The sequence below is a fragment of the Mytilus trossulus genome, unplaced genomic scaffold (assembly GCF_036588685.1).
Source record: "Mytilus trossulus isolate FHL-02 unplaced genomic scaffold, PNRI_Mtr1.1.1.hap1 h1tg000138l__unscaffolded, whole genome shotgun sequence".
NCBI lineage: Eukaryota > Metazoa > Mollusca > Bivalvia > Mytilida > Mytilidae > Mytilus > Mytilus trossulus.
In genome coordinates, this window is record NW_026963302.1 from 1,861,019 (window position 1) to 1,881,949 (window position 20,931).

The 20,931-nt window shown below is 30.9% G+C and overlaps 2 protein-coding genes and 1 long non-coding RNA gene across 3 annotated transcripts in view; 1 reads left to right on the top strand and 2 right to left on the bottom strand.

Annotated features, from left to right (window-relative positions):
- Nucleotides 1–19,566, top strand: part of LOC134700406 (tetratricopeptide repeat protein 39B-like) — a 56,171-nt gene extending 36,605 nt beyond the window's left edge. Inside the window, exons 16-18 of the mRNA XM_063561805.1 lie at nucleotides 14,537–14,654; nucleotides 15,902–16,018; nucleotides 16,677–19,566. Coding sequence (XP_063417875.1) covers nucleotides 14,537–14,654; nucleotides 15,902–16,018; nucleotides 16,677–16,869 — 428 coding nt within the window. The 3' untranslated portion in view covers nucleotides 16,870–19,566. The remainder of the gene's footprint in view (nucleotides 1–14,536; nucleotides 14,655–15,901; nucleotides 16,019–16,676) is intronic.
- On the bottom strand, nucleotides 7,655–9,531 carry LOC134700408 (uncharacterized). Its single transcript, XR_010103868.1, has 2 exons — nucleotides 9,078–9,531; nucleotides 7,655–7,817 (listed from the first exon to the last, which is right to left on the bottom strand). It is a non-coding gene; the product is annotated as an uncharacterized LOC134700408 (long non-coding RNA).
- LOC134700407 (melatonin receptor type 1B-B-like) lies at nucleotides 11,131–13,003 on the bottom strand. The gene has a single exon (XM_063561806.1). The coding sequence runs from the start codon at nucleotides 12,773–12,775 to the stop codon at nucleotides 11,801–11,803; it is 975 nt and encodes a 324-aa protein (XP_063417876.1). The 5' UTR covers nucleotides 12,776–13,003; the 3' UTR covers nucleotides 11,131–11,800.
- Nucleotides 19,567–20,931: the final 1,365 nt, after the last annotated feature.

Below are 20,931 nucleotides of genomic sequence, written 5' to 3' on the forward strand. Positions count from 1 at the left end.
TCATCTCTCGGTTAAATTTTAACCAAGGGTTAAATATCATAACCCTTTGTTAAATTTTAACCCTTGGTTATTTTCTGTTGTTCATCCTGTGGTTAAATTTAACCCTCTGTTAAATCCTTGGTTAAAACAGATATATTTAACCCACCTTTAGGGGTTGGGTTAAATATTTAACCAAGGGTTAAAATTTTCAAAAAAGCAGCAAAACAACTTATTTTCAATATTCTAAATCCTTTTGTTAAAAAACCGTGAGAATTTCGGGGAGAAATTAATCCCATCAACTTAACAGACTATTTCTTATTCTCAATGTATACAAGTATTCTTTTCGCAACTTTTTTTTTAGTTTAATCATTTATCTTTAACTCTTTGGGAGTTCAGGATTGAGTTTTTTTAGGATTATTTCTATAGCTCAGAATGTGTCGGGTGGATACAATGTCCTATCCGCTGAATAAATTTAGTCGGTACTTTTAGGCTGGTGAAGATTTAGTCATTCAATTTGGATAAACACGGCATTGACATTGGTTTACAGTGGGTTTTTTTAATTGAGATTTTCAAGTTTCAGATAATTCATTGTTTATAACTTGTCCACCTAAATATATTTCATAAATGGTATTATGAACCTCATGACAATTTGATCTCCGTGAAAATTTTCACCCCCCCCCCCCCCCCTTTCCAACCTCCGTAAATAAATCTTCACTTTACTTCAATCGTATGTCGGACTCAGTAAGATGTGGTGTTTTATTTGCTAATTATGAAATCAATAACTCAAAATACACATATAAGATATATATGTCAATTTATAGATCCGTGTTATTCTTATTGACATTGAAAGCAGTTTCCGGCTTCCAAGTACGCTATTCTTTAATTCGCACATTGCCATTATCAGTCCAGAAATTAAGAAAACCATTCTTTATCAATATATACATGTAGTTGCAGTTGTTCATTATGTACAATAGCACGCATTTAATATACAGGTACCAGTGATAGATTTTATTATGAATCCATAGAATCAATGTAATTACCCGTTGCCATGCGTTCTATCAGGTTCGCGTTACTGTGAGGTATAAAATAAGTGCTTCAACTCTGTACCCAATACCTGTTTTGTTCTAAGGTTAAGATTTAAAACAAATCTATAATTCTAGGTTCTAAAAAAACTATGATAAATTTTGACCGACGTATAAAACACTTATCTTAATTTTAGCACGTTTTTTTTTATGCCAAATACAGGGTTTGTAGATACATGTAGTAGTAGCAGATCCAACTAATATCAATTTCGCTATTGCTCTTGTATATCATCCCTATTAAAGCAGAAGTCCTGACACCTTTTTGTTTTTAACTTATAGCTAAAATTCACTTTTAGTTGGATGAAAGGAAGCCAATGAATATTTCCCATAATAAACTAGTATTGATAAGTAAATATAAAAAGAAGATGAGGTATACAACTCTCCACAAGACACCAAATGACACATAAATTACAGTTATATGTCACCATACGTTCTTCAACAATGAACAAAGTCCATACCACATAGTCAGCTATAAAATGCCACGAAATATTAAATGAGAAGTTGACGCCGACGCCCGGAACAGCACAACTGTGTCTCACTTTTTGACCCTGCCAAGGCGAGACAATAACAGATCATGCATCTAGAAGTTTTGTTTAACAGACATCCTGCTTGTCATAAATACTTTACGCCGAAAACACAATTGCAAAAGAAGGATTCCTGTTGAATACACATGTAATTGGAGTATTTCATGCATATTTAGGACAAAAGCAAAATATTCCAAGTCTTTAATAATTGTAAGCCCAAACATAAACTGTTTCTTTTAAAGGAGGCTTTGTTGAATTAGGTAGGAATCTTGCCTTGGAACAGGCTTACAATCTTTCAGACCACAAGGACTGAGATTATTCAGTGATTCTTTAACGTGCAGCTGATATAGTGACATTCGTCTGCATGAGGCATTGGATTTAACGTAAACCTTCTCGCCATGACGTTGATACATAATTATTTTAAAGCACAGAATATAAAGTCGTAGAAAGATTAAAATGAAACTTGAAAAAGGTTAAGAGAAGTTCCTGTTACTTTTGACCGAAAATATTTTTCAGATATAAAATTGCTAAAATTTTGGCAAGCACGCAATAAGAAACAGGATTTCTTACATAAAAGTGTTTTATATTGGCCTATAATTGCTAACATCCGCTTAATTTTTACTTAGGTTTACAGTTGTCTCTTTGGCAATCATTCCCTTGTCTCTTTTATTTTTTGTATGAACATGATGGATAAGGGGCCTTGATTTTGGGGATTATGGCCCTTACCATGAGGAATAATAAACAGACCAAAACGGGACATGTACAGTTACCTATACTTTGTATAAATTTCTCATTTCTTGACTAATTTCAACAGAGTCGTGGATTCTTTTTATTTTTAAATATTCTAAACTGTATATACATGTATTTAAATGCGTTTTTAAAGCGCCGGTGTACATTGAGGACGGATGGATCCCAAATTAAACTTCATTGGATTCATAAAAAATTGAAATACCGGGGTTCTTATAAAAAATCTGCCAAATCTACATTGTAACCGTGTATTTTAAAAAAAATCCCCCAAATACTTGTGGTTCCAGCTATTAACGACAGATGAAACAAGATTCAGACAATTTCAGTCATTAAGGAAGATCAGTTATTAAATTGTCAAAATTTAGCTCGGAGAACTTGAACATTGTGTTCCTGAGAAGAATATTAGAATTTATTTCACAATATCTATTTTGTCTTAAATCCTCATATATATATAGACAGTTAATAACCAAACGAATGAGTTTCCCTGTTGTCATAGTACTCATGCATATTATCAAGAACCTAACCACATATATATAATACATTTAATTATGTGTGCCAGCATCACGTCCAACTATGAATTAACTTTTTCTTTCCAGTAGTCCCATGTTTTACAATACAATTAGTCTAAATAGTTATGTCGTCTTGAAAGAAGGCGTCACAAAAACAATTATGATTACTTTCAATGAATGTCGTTTTTTTAAATGATTTTAATATTCTTGAACAATATTCAAAACAGACCAAGCTTTTTTCTTAAGGCAGCAACCATTTGATTTTCGGGGGGGGGGGGGGGGGGGGGTAAATTTTTTTTCTTTCAATTTTAGCATTACATATACATGTAGTGGAAGCTGAGGGTGAAACAAACATTTTTTTCATCCAAAGCCCCCACCAAAAAAAAAATGGTTATTCATAATAATCCCCCCTCATTTTTCCACGCCAAAACAAAACTGAAAATAAAAGAATTACAATTTCCCTTCCCTGAAAATGAACATCAAGCAAATAAAGATATGTACATCAATTTATCATGATAAATCTATTCACAATACCCTAAAAATGAATGATGATCAACATACAATTTAATGCTGCTCAGCTGAACTTAATCTGTGATGATAATTTTCTTCCGGGTTTATTGTTTCTATTTTTAGACATAAACGCGGTCGTGTTAGAGAGCACCCCTTTCTTCTTTATAAGTTTACGTTACAGGTTACGATCAAATAATGAAAGATAGCAGATGATATTGTCTTTCAAAGTATAATATATAGCAACACTACAGTCTATCCTAAATTTATAGTGTATTCAGTATACTCTGTTTACATTAAATAAATATGGTTAGGAACACTTTTGTGAAACACTCGCAGCTAAAATCTTAATTAAATCGTAATATATTATGTTTATTCTTTATTTGTGCTTTGTCATGTTTATGATTATTTACTTGGGAACCGAGACTTGGGATGAGTAAAAAGAAGCTGTTTTAAAACCAATACATCAATTTTGCTTTTGAGCAATTGAAAACTAGCCAACGGATAGTGGCACTGGTCTGCAATAATTTGCCAAATTTCGGCTTTTTTGTTTGTTGTTTTTGTGTTGGTTTGTTTGGAATTTAAAATAAGATAATATTTTCTCGACTAAATGTTGAACTTTCAAATCTTCATCTTTGCTGAAATAAATTTTTTCTAAGCCTTTTTTGTCTGAGGTGACTGATTCTGCCATATTGATTTCTTGCTGCCAGGAAATAATACATAGGAATAATGCATTGTGGGAACATAAATCCTCAGTTAAAATTTAACCCTTGGTTATTTTTTTTTTAACCGACTGTTACATAACCAAGGGTTAAAATCATGTTGAACAACAGAATTTTAACCCTTGGTTATGCAACCATCGGTTAAATGATTTAACCCTGGGTTATATTTAACAGAGGATTAAATGTAACCAAGTGATGAACAACCGGCTCCAGAATGGTGTATACCCTGCTGTTAAGATGATGATTATTTCAAATCTTACTCTGAACTTATGAAAATATGACATGATTTCTTACACTTCATCATTTATTTTGCCTTTAACCTTTTGATATGAGTGCATTGAAGAGTATTTTTGAAGATGAAACACATGTTTGGCATACAAAGGTATGAGCCTGGTACCTTTGAGATTTTTTTGTACAAAATACATATATATATTAGGAAGTCGGTTAATTTGATAAGTTGCAGTAGTAACAAACACTTAGAAAAACAAGGATGTTGTGTGTAGATATTACGTATTTGAGGAAAACTTCTTGAACAAGGACTTAGTCTACTCGGATCGTAAGTAGATGATAAATATGTTAAAGTTATATCATCAGTTCCTGGTACGTGTGAAATTTTATATGATAAATATAGCTTCTTCACACTCTGATCACAGTATTTATCCACTCCAGATAAAATTTTCAATGTTTTTTTATTTTTCATAAATGTTAAAACATAAATTCTCAAGAGAAGATAAATATTGAAGTCAATGAGGGAATGTTCTCAAATGACTCAATGGAGCATGTTTAGTGCAATGCTTTGATCTAAATGGTGGGAAAAAATTTGAGACAAACATTTATATTTTGTTTACCATAAGTCTTGGACCATTCATCCTTTGTGGAGGAGGTAACAGTTAATTTTTAGCTCAATCATCATTCGGGAATCTAGTTTGAAAAATGTGTCCGGCCAACCAACCAAGATGGCCGCCATGGCTAAAAATAGAACATAGGGGTTAAGTGTAGATTTTGGCTTATAACTCTGAAACCAAAGCATTTAGAGCAAATTTAACATGGGGGTTTATTTGTTTATCAAGTCAAGATCTATCTTCCCTGAAATTTTCAGATGAATCCGACAACCTGTCATTTTAAATAATTCCTTGATATGAAAAAACGTTACCTAATGATAGCGTTTCTTTGTTTACATTGCATATGACGTCATAACTTTAATAACATCACAACTTAAATTCTTAACAAACGTTACGGTATTTCCATTTTGATATTAAGATACCTGTAGAGTGGGGGTCTCTTATTCGCCAGGGAGTGGGGACACAATTTCCCCGTTTTATGATTTTTGGGTGTAAAAACTCCAAAGGATGGCTGAAATGGAAGAAATATGCCGATAAATTATGATTTTATAAAAAATATGATTATTTTTTAAAGTTACACAAAATTATGGCACTAACTGAAAAAGAGCCGAAAAATGGACAACTATTTTCGGTCAATTTCCTGAATGAAAAACAGGATTTTCAAAGAATTTTTTCTAAGTAATTTTTTGACTGATTGGCCTAAATTTACGTTTTTTACATTAATGGCTGCTGTTCATCTAAAATGAAATTTATTTGATAAATATTATATAAAGCAGAAGTTATTGCGTTTTAAATAGATATGTAAAAACGACGAATATGTGTCCCTCATTGACAAAACATCAGGAACTTTCAAACACCCTTTAATCTAACTTTACAGATGATTATTTTCAAACCAACATGTATGTATTCAAGCTTAGGAATGTTTTGCATTTGAAGTTATCTTCATATAGAAATATCAGTATACTTCAAAAACATATAGACCTGCACATAAACTGTAGAAAACATGGAAAGATATGGCAAAAATGAGCACCCCACTCTATGTTTGAATTAAAAAAAAAAATCATACAGACTTCGTCCCCTTTCACAGCTAATATAAAAAAGAAGATGTGGTATGATTGCCAATGAGACAACTATCCACAAAAGACCAAAATGACACAAACATTAACAACTATAGATCACCGTATGGCCTTCAACAATGAGCAAAGCCCATACCGCATAGTCAGCTATAAAAGGCCCCGATAAGACAATGTAAAACAATTCAAACGAGAAAACTTATGGCCTTATTTATGTAAAAAAATGAACGAAAACAAATATGTAACACATAAACAAACGACAACCACTGAATAACAGGCTCCTGACTTGGGACAGGCACATACATAAATAATGTGGCGGGGTTAAACATGTGAGCGGGATCCCAACCCTCCCCTAACCTGGGACAGTGGTATAACAGTACAACATAAGAACGAACTAAAAAAATCAGTTGAAAAGGCTTAACACATCAGATGGACAAAAAATACAAGTGGAAGTGGCTGGGTAATGCCTGCCTCATATTAGATACAGATAAACTGTAAACAACAATAATGTTCAACAAAGTGAGATCTAAATATAAGTCCCCTAAAGGAGTTATTACTCTTTATAATCAATTTTAAATAATTATCATAATTTTTGGTAAAATTTTGTAAATTTTTACCAAATATTTTGGGTGGTAGCTTTAGGGCCAAGTTTATTATAGACAGAGAAAATTGTAACTAGCAAGAATGTTCAGTAAGATCTAAAAACACATCACCATCATCAAAACACAATTTTGTCATGAATCATCTGTGTCCTTAGTTAAATATGCACATAAACTAAGGTGTGTGACACAGGCTCTTTGGAGCCTCTAGTTTGTTGTTGGGGCAAACTATTTTCCCCAATTACACACAGAACAATAATTTAGACAAAAATGAACTAATTATTTTTCAATGACCTATACTAATGAAACACAATGTTTAATGATTTCCCCCCTAATTTTCAAGAAAAAAAACCACATTTTTTGGCATTGTTCTGAAACAATATTTTAATGATTTCTATGAGTTTATGTTTTAAATCTGATCATAATGCATGGTTAGTCTGATTGTTGAATGATAGGCAGTGATTTCTTCCCTGTTCCTTGCATCCCGTCCCTAGGATTTTCATGGCATTCCATGGAATTTCCATGGCAAAATTGTTGCCATGAAAAGGATGGAGTATTGAAACGAGCTTTTTCATGGATTTCATGAAATCCATGGCATAGAAAAAAAGAGTGACAGAGATTGTATACTCAGTATTTCCATCGTTGCCATGAAATCATAAAAGGATGGAAATCATGGCATCGATGGCAAATTGCCATGATTTCCATGGAAAGTGTGGCATCAATGGCAGGTTGACATGGCCTCTATGAAAAGTATGGCATTTATGGCAGGTTGCCATGAAAATGATGGCAACAATTACAGATTGCCATGGAAAGTATGGCATCCATGGCATTTCCCTGGTATTCACTCACAAATGGACATGCAGACCTGCAATATTACCATGTATAGTTCTGTATAGTTTAATAACATATTCTTGTCCTTTGTCCTTTTCAAAATAGGACACTGGGAAAGTAAATATCTGCAGGAGTTCTCATCAGATTGAATTAACCTCATTACTTTCAAAATAAAGCTTCACCATTAAAGTTTCATTGCCATATATTGCTAGCAAAATAGATAAAAAAAATAAAAACTATTAAAATTAGACTATGTTTTAATGTAAATTTAAGTTAAACATTTTGGAAATGTTCAAAGTTCATTATTGCTATCTGACGTCTATCTTGTATTGTGTTCCTTTCTTGGCTTCGGCAGATGATTGATGACCTAGTGGACAACTTTCCATTTCTTTCGTATGATGCCTAAAAAAAAGTTACCATATATATTAATATCTATTCTGAAAAATATCATATATATACTAGTGAAATAAAACAAGTAGGTGGGGTTTTCCTTCGTTTTGACATATTGACTTGATGGGCTTTTCTCATTGTTGAAGGCTGTATGGTGAACTATAGTTGTTAATGTCTGTGTCATTTTGATTTGATAGTTGTCTCATTGGCAATCATGCCACATCTTCTTTTTTATATTGAATTTACCATTTTTACCATATATCATTCAACAGTCAGAGCTCAGACATAAACAAGTCGATTTTTGTTTTTGACTTAAATAAGTCGAAACATGTATTTATTATAAAAATTTAGTTTCAATTTTAGACTTATCTAAGTCGGAAAATGACAGACTTGTTTAGGTCTATTTATGTTGGTGAAAATACTTAATGTTACTTTGTGGCCAAACTACACCACCTATGACAGCAAAAACCTGTATGAGAGTTCACAAGGACTTGAGCTATCTATAACTAATTATCTAATTGAACATCCTTACTAAACACAGATGTTTTACCTCATTAAGTGTGATTCCAGGTGGTTGCATTGTAAGGTTAATTAACATTATCTCCGATTTTTTAGACTCTCATTCATATTTTTCTTTAGAAGACAAAGCATTGGCTTTTAATGTTGTCATTAGTTGATTTAGATGCATGACCTCCTTATAAGTATGCGTGGGTCTTGAAGTTAACCAATTTTGATCACCCATCGACTTGTAGGAGTCGATATTTGCAACTTTTTGATTCTGGTCAATTATATCTTGATTAACGAAATTGGACTTATTCAAGTCGTATTATGTCCTACATTAAAGGGAGACAAATCCTAAAACTTACAAATTTAGACCTCTATGAGTCAAAAGCAGATTCAGACTTATTTATGTCTGAGCTCTGACTGTTCAATATACAACAGAAACATCTAAAACTTGAAATTATAAAATTAAACTATGAAAAATAAGATGTTAAGCATGTTTTAAAGAGTAATTATATGTTTAGAAAAGAATCCTTGTAAAATAAAGGGCAGATAATTATAATGACCTGTTTTGGGGATTTTTTCAATAAAATAAGACCTGTGGGCTGTAACCCCAAATTTTCAAATATGTATATCATGTTTATATAAAAATGAATATAACAGATGGTTTTACAACTTTTTATTTTTTTCCAAAATGTTTTGAAAGTCCAATATGTGCAAAAAATACTTAAAAAGCATTCATAAGAATTTCTTTCATATAAAACTACTTACTCCAAGTCTGATTGAATGTGTCCATTCTTCAGTCCTATCACAAAACAATTGTCTTTTGTTTCACCATGCAGTTCTGAAATATAAAACATATTACAATTAAAATATAAGAAATATTACAATTAAACAAAATAATTATTGCATATTCTGTATGCAGTGTATAGGTTATTCTTTACTGTGATTAGTATTGGTCTTTTATTTCACTTTAATATCATAGGCCCATATTTACATGTATGTCTTGCCATTTTTAAAATCTTAAATTTGATCCATAATCATGATAGTTCAGAACATATGTACTAATTTTAAAAGATAATACTTTTTGATTTTTCCGAATAGATGTCTATATATATCATGTATATAATTATTAAAGTCATACTACAGATCTCTAATTTTGCCAAAACTACTATCGAATAATATTCTATAAAATTGTCTTAAAGATATAAGTCTTGTCATAATACCACAGTAATTATGTACATGATGTAATTATGCAAAAATTGCATGGTCTATTATAGTTATTCTCTTGATCCTACATGTTACTTATGTCACAATTTATTTGAAGGAAATAAAAGTTTCATAATATTCAAAAAGGTTGAAATACTTATTCATAATTTGTACTTACCAGAAGATTTCATTCAAATATATGAAAACATCAATCTTCACAAATCCAATTATTATAAGTCATATGTCATCAGAATAATACATCTGCACTTTTTAATGTTAATAGAATACTTTGGCTCTTTTTAGGCCACAACTCTACATCCATGGTAAAATTCATATTTTGGTCAAGATAAATAAGACATCTTTTCTTGTAATGTCTGCAAGTTCAAATTTTGAATCTGACCAGTGTTGGGGTTGTTTGAGGAGTTGTTTGATTCCTTGAAATGTTTCCCTAAATATACTATTAATTACCTAAATCTTAAATATTAGATATATATAATAATAAATAAAAAATATTCACCAATTTTTATCTATTATTTTTATATTTTGGACTGTAGAAATTTAAGAGAAATGTACAAAGCCATATGGTCTCCTTCTTTGGGCCCCAACTCTTGTCAATGAATGTGTACATATCATTTCCTGTCCATTTCACAGAAGCAAATGAAACCAGATGGGGAAACTACATAACATTTCTATCACTAATTGTTAAGGAAGAGACTGCATGGAAATAATATTTGTGTATTATCCACACTGTATCATGATTATTACTTAATTAAAAAGAGATACACTTAATAATTATAATTGTACTTGAAAATAAATTAATTTAACCTGCATCTCCTATGTTGGAAAATGAAAAAATAACTTATTGTCTTAATTACTATTAGTGAAATAAGTATATAATATTCTGGTCACTTTTTATTTGTTTAAATGTATATAAATAGCAACACATAAAATAAAGTTATAAATTACCTAACAATGCTATCACATTTTATATTTAATTGAATTTAATATGCAATCTTTAAGACTCTTCAAATATATGTTGGATTTCAGGGTGGTACAAATACTGGCTTTATGGCACAAATAATTATCACGCACACTCTCATCAGTATTGATATATTTTTCATTTGAAAAAAAATTAAAGGAACTTTATTTTTAGATGGTTTCCATCTCGGGGCCAGCTATTTTTAAGCGGAATCCTCCTAATATTCTCATACAGTAGTATTGATAATGTTTCAGTAACTTTTAATGTTTCAAATCATCAAAATATTCTAAGTCCAATTCTGCCTTCGTTTTCATCTTAGAAAATTTCTAAGTATTGCTTTTCCATCGTTTGCCTTCCTTAAAAATTTCAAAGTCCAAGTTTGCCATCGTTTCCATCCCCCCAAAAAGTTAAAGTCCAAACTTTGCCATCGATTGCCATAGATTTTCATCCTTTCCATGGAATTTCTTTTATACATAATATGAAAACGATGGCAATTTTTGCCATGGAAAAGTTTTGCCATGAATTTCATGGAATTTCATCAAATTTTACATCGTTTCCATCCTTTTTCCATGAAAAATCGATGGCATAGATGGAATGCCATGAAAATCCTAGGGACGGGATATTTAATAGGTTTAATATTAAATGGGATAAGTTAGTGATTTCACTGATAAAACTGATTTTATAATAAAATATTTCCAGGAAATATATAAATGAGAAAACTGATTTCATATTACCTGGTAATTATTTCCACGAAATATATAAATATCAAATCAGTTTGCTACTTCAGATTTGTGACCTAATAAGATTAGATTGTTATTTTTGATTAGATTAATTACCTCTAAAGTTTACTTCCCCATTTTGAATTGAATATGACATAGTCTATCAAGAATTCACCTACTTTTGAAGTTGTACGCTAATGATTTCAATATGTGTAGTTAGACATAAAAATAGTTAATACAAAAATACATATAAATTATAAAGAAGGCATGTTTCTTATAGTACTGTGGATTCATTATCTTATTTGCTGATATCAATTTTTCTTGGTTTTCATGGGAATGTCTGGTGAACCACAAATTTAAATTTTCAACAAATTGAATTTTTCCTATTTGGTTGTAAGCAGACTTAAGCATAACAATGAAATCAAATATCCATGAAAAGGCAAGTTTTCCTCAGTCCTAGAAAAATTGATACCCTAGATCACTAAACTGAAGGAATCCACACATTAACTAAAATAAAACTGTTTAACACAAAGTATGTTAGTGAAAACTGTCAAAGTAATTATAAGATCCAAATGTTTCTCCAATATTCATGTTGCAATAGTACTGATCGTGTGTGATCTTCTTGGAAACACAGTAGCTTGTTTAGTTTGTTTTTCACATCTGAACATTTTCACTAGAGCTTTTTGTATCTGCTTGTTTAACACTGCATAGATTATAGGATGACAAACAAGATGTATCCAAGCAACATAAACTGTAATTACAGGTATTTTTGGATCAAATTTTTGTCCCGAAGGGTCCATCAGTTCAACGAGAAAAAATGGAACGTATAGTAGAATGAAGGCTGTCAGAATTGTTATGATTGTTACGGGCATTTTGGTCGGTGGTGTGACCTGAGATTTTGATGGTCGTACCGTCGACACTCTTCTTGGTCTTACTTTCCTCCTTGTTGAAACAACTTTCCATATAATTGCAATATAGCAGTACACTAAAGGCGGTACCGAGATACTGATAGAAAAAATGTTGAAAAATTTGGTGAAACTGTCTTGTGCCAGAAATGGATGACAGATGAATCTTGTAGGATCGTAGAGTAATTTTCCCCAAACTTCGGTGCACGGAAGTAGTGCCAAGATGAAATAGATAAACCAGGAGCCTGCTAGCATTGCAATGACTTTTTGATTTGAAGTATAAATTTTCCTGTATAGGTCCAAGTGTACTATGAGAAAGTACCGATTCAATGATATCTGTATGATAGCAATAATTTCCGTTCCGAGTAACGCATAAGTAATATAACCAGTGAATCTACACACTATAGTTGTGTGCAGCATGGCTGAATCTACCGTGAATGATTGATATGCAATATAAGTTAAAGAAAATCCACTCGACAAACAGTTGATTACAGCAAGATTAATAATGAAAATTATGTAAATGTCTCTGTAGAGGCGAAACCGAAAAATAGCGATTAATGTCACAATATTGGCAAAAAATCCCAAAATTGAAAAGCTGGTGCCTAATATATTATGTATCAGACGTATGTCCTCAGGAACTGTGAAATTATTTTCCATTTCGTTCTGTTATATCTGTTTCAATGCTTATCTAAAGACAACATCCAATTTTTCGGCATTTGGGTATGTCACTCAGTTCAGTTTTGAAACTTTTAATACATTGAAAAAATATTCCTAAAAATAATCCTTGATACTGCTTTTAATTAGATTTTAAGCTATTATATTCTGAATACTTTTCTGTTTTAAATCTGATTGTGCTATTATAAAATCTCTGTTCCTGCAAGCACTATAGATATATGAGAGCTAATGGACTTTTAACTGATTAATGATTTTAATGATGTTTATAATGAGATAATTAATAAAGTAGGCAGGGCTTATGAAGATGAGTATCCAATGACACTTGATGTTTATAAATGATTAGCATCAAGGACATGTTTTGATCTATATCATTTCAAGGAGCTAATTATCTTTCTTAATTATTTTTGCTAAAGATAAAATTGAAACGTTTTTCAGTTTCAAATATTCTTTTAATCTGTAGCAATTTTTTTTTTTATGAATTAATGCAGATGAAGAAAGGAGAAGAGATAGTCTGAAGTACATCTGATGAAAGTTTTTTTTACATTTTTCAAAAGCTGAAGTGTCTATTTCATTCGATTCAATTACTTTATGTTCAAGATTTGAACCGATTTGGTAATGAAAGACTTTAAGACCCTCAAATTTAAACTTCAACATGAAAAATCTATCAAATATGACATAAAACATCACTGACATTTTTATCAGCATCAGCATTTAAATGGAGGTTTTTAGTTCTGCACCTTCAGACATGGTTCATTGACTTTGAATGCTTTCATGTTCAGGTGTTGCCATTTTAACATTTGCATTAGATAACGGCTAAACATTTCTCTGTGTCAACATTTAATTTTATGTTGCTTAGCAATGAAGCATATGCATTCATTTTAACTTCCTGATAACTTTTAGAGAATTAAAAAAAAAATCAGGTTAATAGCTATGTCCTTTATTTTCACTTAACAGTACCTAAAAGGAAGCATTATTTATAAATAAATCAATTATCTTTTGTTCAGTAAATATTTTTCTTAAACTATGATAAACTTGCATGTTAGACTGACATTATAAAAGACTGTTGAATTTTTAATAGTCTATAGCTTTACAAATATTATGAGGAAATAATGTTCACTATAGTTTAATTTTATACCCCATTTAAATTTAATATTGATATAGTGTGTTTGGAGGGCATTTTATGCTGTATTATTTTAATGCATCATTGTCAACATCCTATTTTTAAGTACAGATGACTTGACATGAAATAATAGGTTAAATTGGTACTTGTGATAAATAAGATAATGGTAAATCAATGATTCACATTTTTTCCCCCATTTCCATTTCATTTCCAAATATTCAACCTGTTTTATCATTGTTTTACAAAAACTGTAGGTGCTCTTCAATTAAATCAGTGGTGAATCCATAATTTTTGTAAAAGGGGAGTGGGGGTTTGTTCCATTCATTCTTTAGTGATTCCTTGAATATACCCCACATAGGTGGAAGGGGGCCCAGGCACCCTAGACCCTATAAATCTGCCTCTGAAAACTAATTTTACAAGAATACTAGGCTTATAGACATATTCTATTTTGTGTTGACTTTTGGTTCAAGAAATAATCACTGTGGTGCCACTGCTAATGGAGGTCCCCCTAAGGACATTACAAGTCTAGTAGTCTGCACTTTGGTGTTACAATGTCAGCAATCCTCTGGTGGATCTGTTTACCCCTTCTAGAGTATATGATTTTTTCTTTTTTTTTTATACAGATGACAGAATATATTATGCTGATGACTATTGTTTAGCCTTATTGTTGAAGGGAGTATGTTTGAAACACAAAGGAAGTCATTTTCAAGCAGAGCAGTGTTTTACAGAAATCCTTACATAGTGAGTAAATATCTCTTCTGGAAAATTTATTAAAAACCCTTTTGCTTGCTTATATTCTAGGAGTTTTTATTTTTGTTTCATTACCAGAAATGTTGTACCAAATTCTTCACAATTGTTCATTTGGTATTTCTCTCCAAAACTATGAGCATTTAGGAATATAGACAAAGGCTGGTCCTCTTTGATTCAGAGTAGTGTAAAGTGTGATTTATGAATAACTGGAGATTATGGCTGTAACTCAATTAGACAGCATTCCGATACACATCTTTGTTAATCAAGGGTTGCAATGAGGCCTGCACCTCTTCATCCATGACATTTAAGTCAGAATTTCAGATCCTTGAGATAAGGATTTCCATTGATCACAGTTGTAACTGGCTGCATCTATTGAAAAAAGTGTGAATAAACAATTGCCAGGAGTCTTTATTTCCAAGATATTGTATGATATTTAGTGGCATTTTGAAAGTTCTTGGTCAACTTCTTGAAGTTTCAAGGTATGTTCTTCATGAAAATGTTTGAATGTTAAGAATGGACAGTCGCTTTTACAGCTCCAAACAAAATATGAAACAAATGCTGCCAATTATCATTTATGATTTAGTCAGAGCAGACACAACTTCTTTTTATAAGACACAATATACATAATTTCTGTATAAATGTGTCATGGGTGAAGAGGAGGGAGTTTGATCGTTATATTCGTTGCTTGCAAAGATTATCACAATAATTCAGAGAATTAAGTTAGAGAAAAGTATGTGGTTTTGAACAATAGTCAAGAATGTTAACAGTATGGAGTCTACAAACTTTAGATAAATTCAACATAGACTACTAAAATTCTACCATCAAACGATTCAAACCTCATTCATGATTCTTAAGGGGCAAAGTACACATAAGTTATAAAGCAAATATAAACACTGACTTGGATATGACTTATGTTTGGATTAGAGTTTTTCTTTTCTAAGAAATAATTTGTTTACATGCTTATTAAAATTGAGAAAGGAAATGGGGAATGTGTTAAAGCGACAACAACCCGACCATAGAGCAGACAACGGCCTAAGGCCACCAATGGGTCTTTAATCTTTGTTTTCAAATTGAACTAGCTATATGTTGTTTCTTATAGTTTGAACCTAAGGTGCATGAAATCAGGATTGGTGCAATGGCAACTGTAGTAATTGCTGGCTCACACACATGTTACTTAGTCATGTATTATGTATTATATTTTTTTATGACATTTTTATTTATTGTACTAATTTTTACAGTGAAAAGAAGATAAAACAAGATACGTTCCTATTACCATATGCTACAGTAGAATTAGCCATGTTGTTTCTGTTAGAGGAAAGACTAGATGATGTTAAAAAATTCCTAGACAGAGCCAAGTATGTTTTTATATTTATTGTTAAGTTAAATGTATCTCCATCTAGAATTAATTTATGCCTCTTATAAACTTTCTGACACAAAAAAAATTATTACTTTGTTTTCTCCCCTCTTCAGAGGTAGTGGGCTCAAATTTAAGTATGCAGTTTCAACAGTGTTGACAGCAGTGGCTGTGTCAACAATTTTTTCAAAATTTAAGATAATATCAGTTTAAGTGGAACCCCCAATGATAAGGCAATGGCATGCATGCATAATTTGGTATGCATTGAGTATTAAAATTTGCACATTGCTATTATTTAAATTATATGGCCCTATCCTCTCAGTCGTGGTCTTTAGTTAAATTTTATATAGTTTAGATTTTCAAGTTTGTATTTATTTAAGGTGGCAGTAGTTTACATTTGCTCAAATCTTGGAAATGGAAATGGAAATGACAATTTGCTCTTCAATTAGCATACATTGTCATGAAAATACTCATAAGTTAAAAAATAAGGATTTATACTATGTTCACTTTTCTGAATTATGTTGAATTTTAATCTTTTCAAAATGATAGTATATTTTCAAGCCTGATTTAAGTAATATGACACATAGGAATATATATAAATGTAAGACCATAACAAGAACTAAGGTTGTAATTTTTACCAATTTTTCTTTGAATTTCAGAAAAAACTACAAAAGCTATTTGTTGGAATCCCGACTCCATTTTAGAATCCATGCTATACGTCTACAAGTGAACTCCATGCAGAGTAGCGATAGCAGCAGTAACAATTCTAGTCAGGTATTAGAATCACCAACTGATGATATACCTTCACCATCGTTAGAACATACAGAATCCATAGAATCAACCAATCTATGATTGTTTTATAGCTTTAATTTGTTTTTGAATTCAACACTGTGTTCAAATTTCTGTGATAAATATCATGACATTATATTATATCTTTGCTCACTTTATTGTTACTTAAATTGTGTTTTTTATTTTTTAGATTTAAGATTTTTGTGTATTTTCTTTTATATTTATACTGTTGAAATAGTATTTATATTTGTTTTATAAATTTTCCCCAAGTCAATTTTTTTTTGGTAACCCCTATTTTAGTCAGCAGGGTCACATGACGTGTAGCATATAACAATATATGACTTTGTAGATGTATTTCCCTTACACCTGATATTGCTTTTTCGCTGATCATTCACTTCTTCGCAATAATTAAATAAATCTACCAATTAAAACTGCTTTATGAGATAAATGATCTGCATTCCCGTCATAAATATCTACTGTTGCAGTTAACATTCCATTTAATGCAAAGTAACAGTTGTAGTTAGTGTACACATTTGTCTGTCTGTTCATTCATTATTTCTATACTGTTTAAGATTTTAATTTTAGGTGACATCCACTTGAAACATAGCATACATGTTCATCATGAGGCAGATATTTTAAAATGTATGCCAAATTACAGTTTTGACTTATAAATGTGATAGTGTAAATAGGGCATGATGCATATGAACATATTCTAGTTCTTTCATAAGTTCCAAACCTGTATCCCATGGTTTTGTTGAAATTATAAAGCTCATTTTCTTTTTTAAACTCAGGGAATACTTATCATTTTTGTTTGCCATTTTTTAAAGATATTTAAAACGCACTTTAAGACATAATGAATTTAAAAAGCACATATGCACATTATAGAATACTGAATATTGAACATTTGCACTTTGTAGCAAAAAACATCCAGTGTGGTCATTGCTCTGAGATAAGATCTCTTTCAAAGGACAAGCTGTAAATGCACCAGAAGGTTGATAACTTTTTAAAATAAATTCCAAAAAGATCAGCTATGCCTCCTATGAGGTTCTGGTTATAATTGTACAGTCAATCCTGCAGACATCTGAGGACTTTTGAAGTGTATTCTAGTTATAAAACTTTCTAATGATATTTTATGTTTATCTGTCTCAATTTTGTATATAACCTAATATTTTACAGATATGCATTAGTGAAAAGTAAATGTGCATAATAATTTTATTCCACTATGATTGTCAATCACCCTTACAGTACGATCAAGTAGATCTTTTGTGTTAGAAATGGAATCTTTGAATATTTGCAATATTTGATACAGTAAATATTGTACCGAGAAGAATTGAGGGTAGAATGATTATGATATAAATGATATTATTACATGTATTTTATTATAAAAATTGAAAAGATTAAAAAAAAAGGCAGGTCTTATCTGGACCACATTCCACTCTTAAAACCATCTCTTCATTCTATGAATTGATTCATTTTTATGGGTACCAAATTTTGATATTTTAATTTGTGGTTTTGCCAAAGTCTCCACACATTCCTATAGAAATTTTGTATTACTTTGATATTGGAATTCATGGTTCCCAGGTAACCACGAAATCCAGAAAACTTAAAATCCAATAAATGATATTGAATCCACAGTTTATAAAACCTACTAGTAACCTTAATAAAACCACAACACATGCACAAATTATAACTGCTGTTCAAGAGTTGAAGCATAACTATTTTATATCTGTTGCATAATAGTCGTTTTAGTTGTTTTGTAATAGGTAAATATGCTATCATTTCAGATGAATCTTTTTTACAGTGATTTAGTTTTCTAGTTAGCAATCAATATGTAAATTGTTTTCTTGTTCTAAATTCTTATGATATAGGTTTTAATATCAAGGTTTAGAATTTAATTTTGTAAGGTTTTGTTGTTCATAATCAGATTTATTGTAAAAATACTCTTATTTATTTTATGATGTATATGTTTAGTTAATTTGAAAAGGTTTGAATTTGTTATGAATAATATAAACACTGATATTGCAGGCAATTTATTTATATATTTCTTTGAAGAAGATAATATTTTTTGTTGTTATAATTTCACTGTAAAAATACATAAATATGAAAGGTCACAGATTTGGGAAAGGGTCTATATCAAGACAAGACAAAGACAAAATATTTGTTTTCCTCAAACACAAACGTGTACAAGAGGTCAAATACAAAAGGTCACAGATTTGGGAAAGGTATATATCAGAATATCATAGGCCTCAGTGTCTGAGTGTTCTAAGTAGTTCAAATTCTGTATCACTATCCTATCAATATAGAGTTGTGAGTTCAAACCCATTAGATGGGAGATGCATTTGACCTGAATTTTATAGTCACATTGTCAGTATTCTAACTGAACTTTGTGGTTCTCTCTATTAACTCCGGTTTCCTCCAGCAATAACAAATGACCAACACAATAGAACTGAAAATAGCATTTAACATTTATCAATCAACCACTATATAAAAAACATCTTGAGGCTGATTGAATTTCTAAAATAAGAGATTCTAGAAAATCCCTCAATTTTTCCTCTTAGTATGTGCTTTGAGTATAAATTGACAGTCACTATCTTGTAAAGTTCTTTTGTCAGTTAATGTGCTATTTATGTTCAAGATCATGTCATTTAAAAATAAAATTGTAAATAGATTCTTAGAAATATTTGTTTATGATTTGTCTTCTGATTATTTCTAGATTATTTATTTCTAGTTTTGTTGATAATAAAATTTCTTCCTTCATTATATGGTGTTATCTTTTTTTTTGTGGTATCTTGAGATTGAATAATCTCCCTTTGTGAATATTTGGAGAACTCAAATCAGATAATTTTGAATAAATAGATATGATATACTGCACAAACAGGATACATTTATAGCTGAATGAATAGCATTTTATGATAAATAACAAGGGGGAAAACGTAACTTCTTACAGAATAAAACCTCAACAGATTTCATATTAAGATTTTTGTTTTTTTAGCTGCTCAACCATATTTGGTGTATAAATTATAGATAATAGTTATATATACAGGTCTGTTTGACTAGGAACCATAAACATGACCTTGTTTTAAATGTTCTTTGCTTTTCTTGTAACTATGAAATCAATCAATCACCTAGATACTTAAGGGGCTGCATTTGTTCTTTAGAATCTATATTTATTTTCTTGTGTGATTGATTCACATTAAGGTAGTAATTAGGTTATTTTCTAATTTACTCAAGTTGACCTTATATTTATAGTTGGTTATATGATTGGCATACCACTTTGTAAGTTTTACACATGAAGAAATATCGTTACCTTATTCTCAGATATTATTACATTATAGTTTCAAGTCATAAATATGCAGGTACCACACAAGTATTATTTTTTATCCGATAATGAATACAGGACAAAAAACAAAGTAAGTCTTTTAGGGTTGATCAATATTTCAACCATTATTTTGGCAAAAATTTCAAAATGAAAGACATGTTCCTACGTGAGTCATACCAATGATGGCTACCTTAGTTCAAGTAAGCCAACCGTTAAACCAAGAGGCAATTTCAATATATTTGTTGGAATTTTGAGCGGCGATGGTCTCCTGGCCGTTTTGTCTTATTAAATGGACGAAGTGTTCAAAATAGCAATCTGCGACTGGACAAGGATGGAGCTACTATAAAAGGATAGATTTCACGTCCCGACAAATATTATTTAATATTTGCTCCAGTTCCAGTAAAAAAATGAATTCTTATTCACAGCAGCTGCATATATTTTCACTTTACAAATCTATACAAATCCTTGATTAAACAACTATACAATATTTTCTGCTGATGGAGATTTTAATCCCCAAGGATATCACCAGACAAGTAGTCCACACCTCTGTGTTGACTTAAATTGTCAATGATATGATCATAGTTATAAATTAACTGTTTACAAAACTTTGATTTTTTGAAATACGATACCTTAGGAATAGATTACATTAGCTGTTTTTTGCAAACTTTTAGTAATTTTTGGTCCTCAATGCTCTTCAACTTCGTACTTTATTTTTCCTTTAACATTTTTTGATTCGAGAGTCACTGATGAGTCTTTTGCAGACGAAACGCGCGTCCGACGCATATATAAAACTAAGAAAAGAAGGA

What these genes read in the sequence shown, in the direction of transcription:
- LOC134700407 (XM_063561806.1), bottom strand. Translation starts at nt 12,775, where the DNA reads ATGGAAAATAATTTCACAGTTCCTGAGGACATACGTCTGATACATAAT.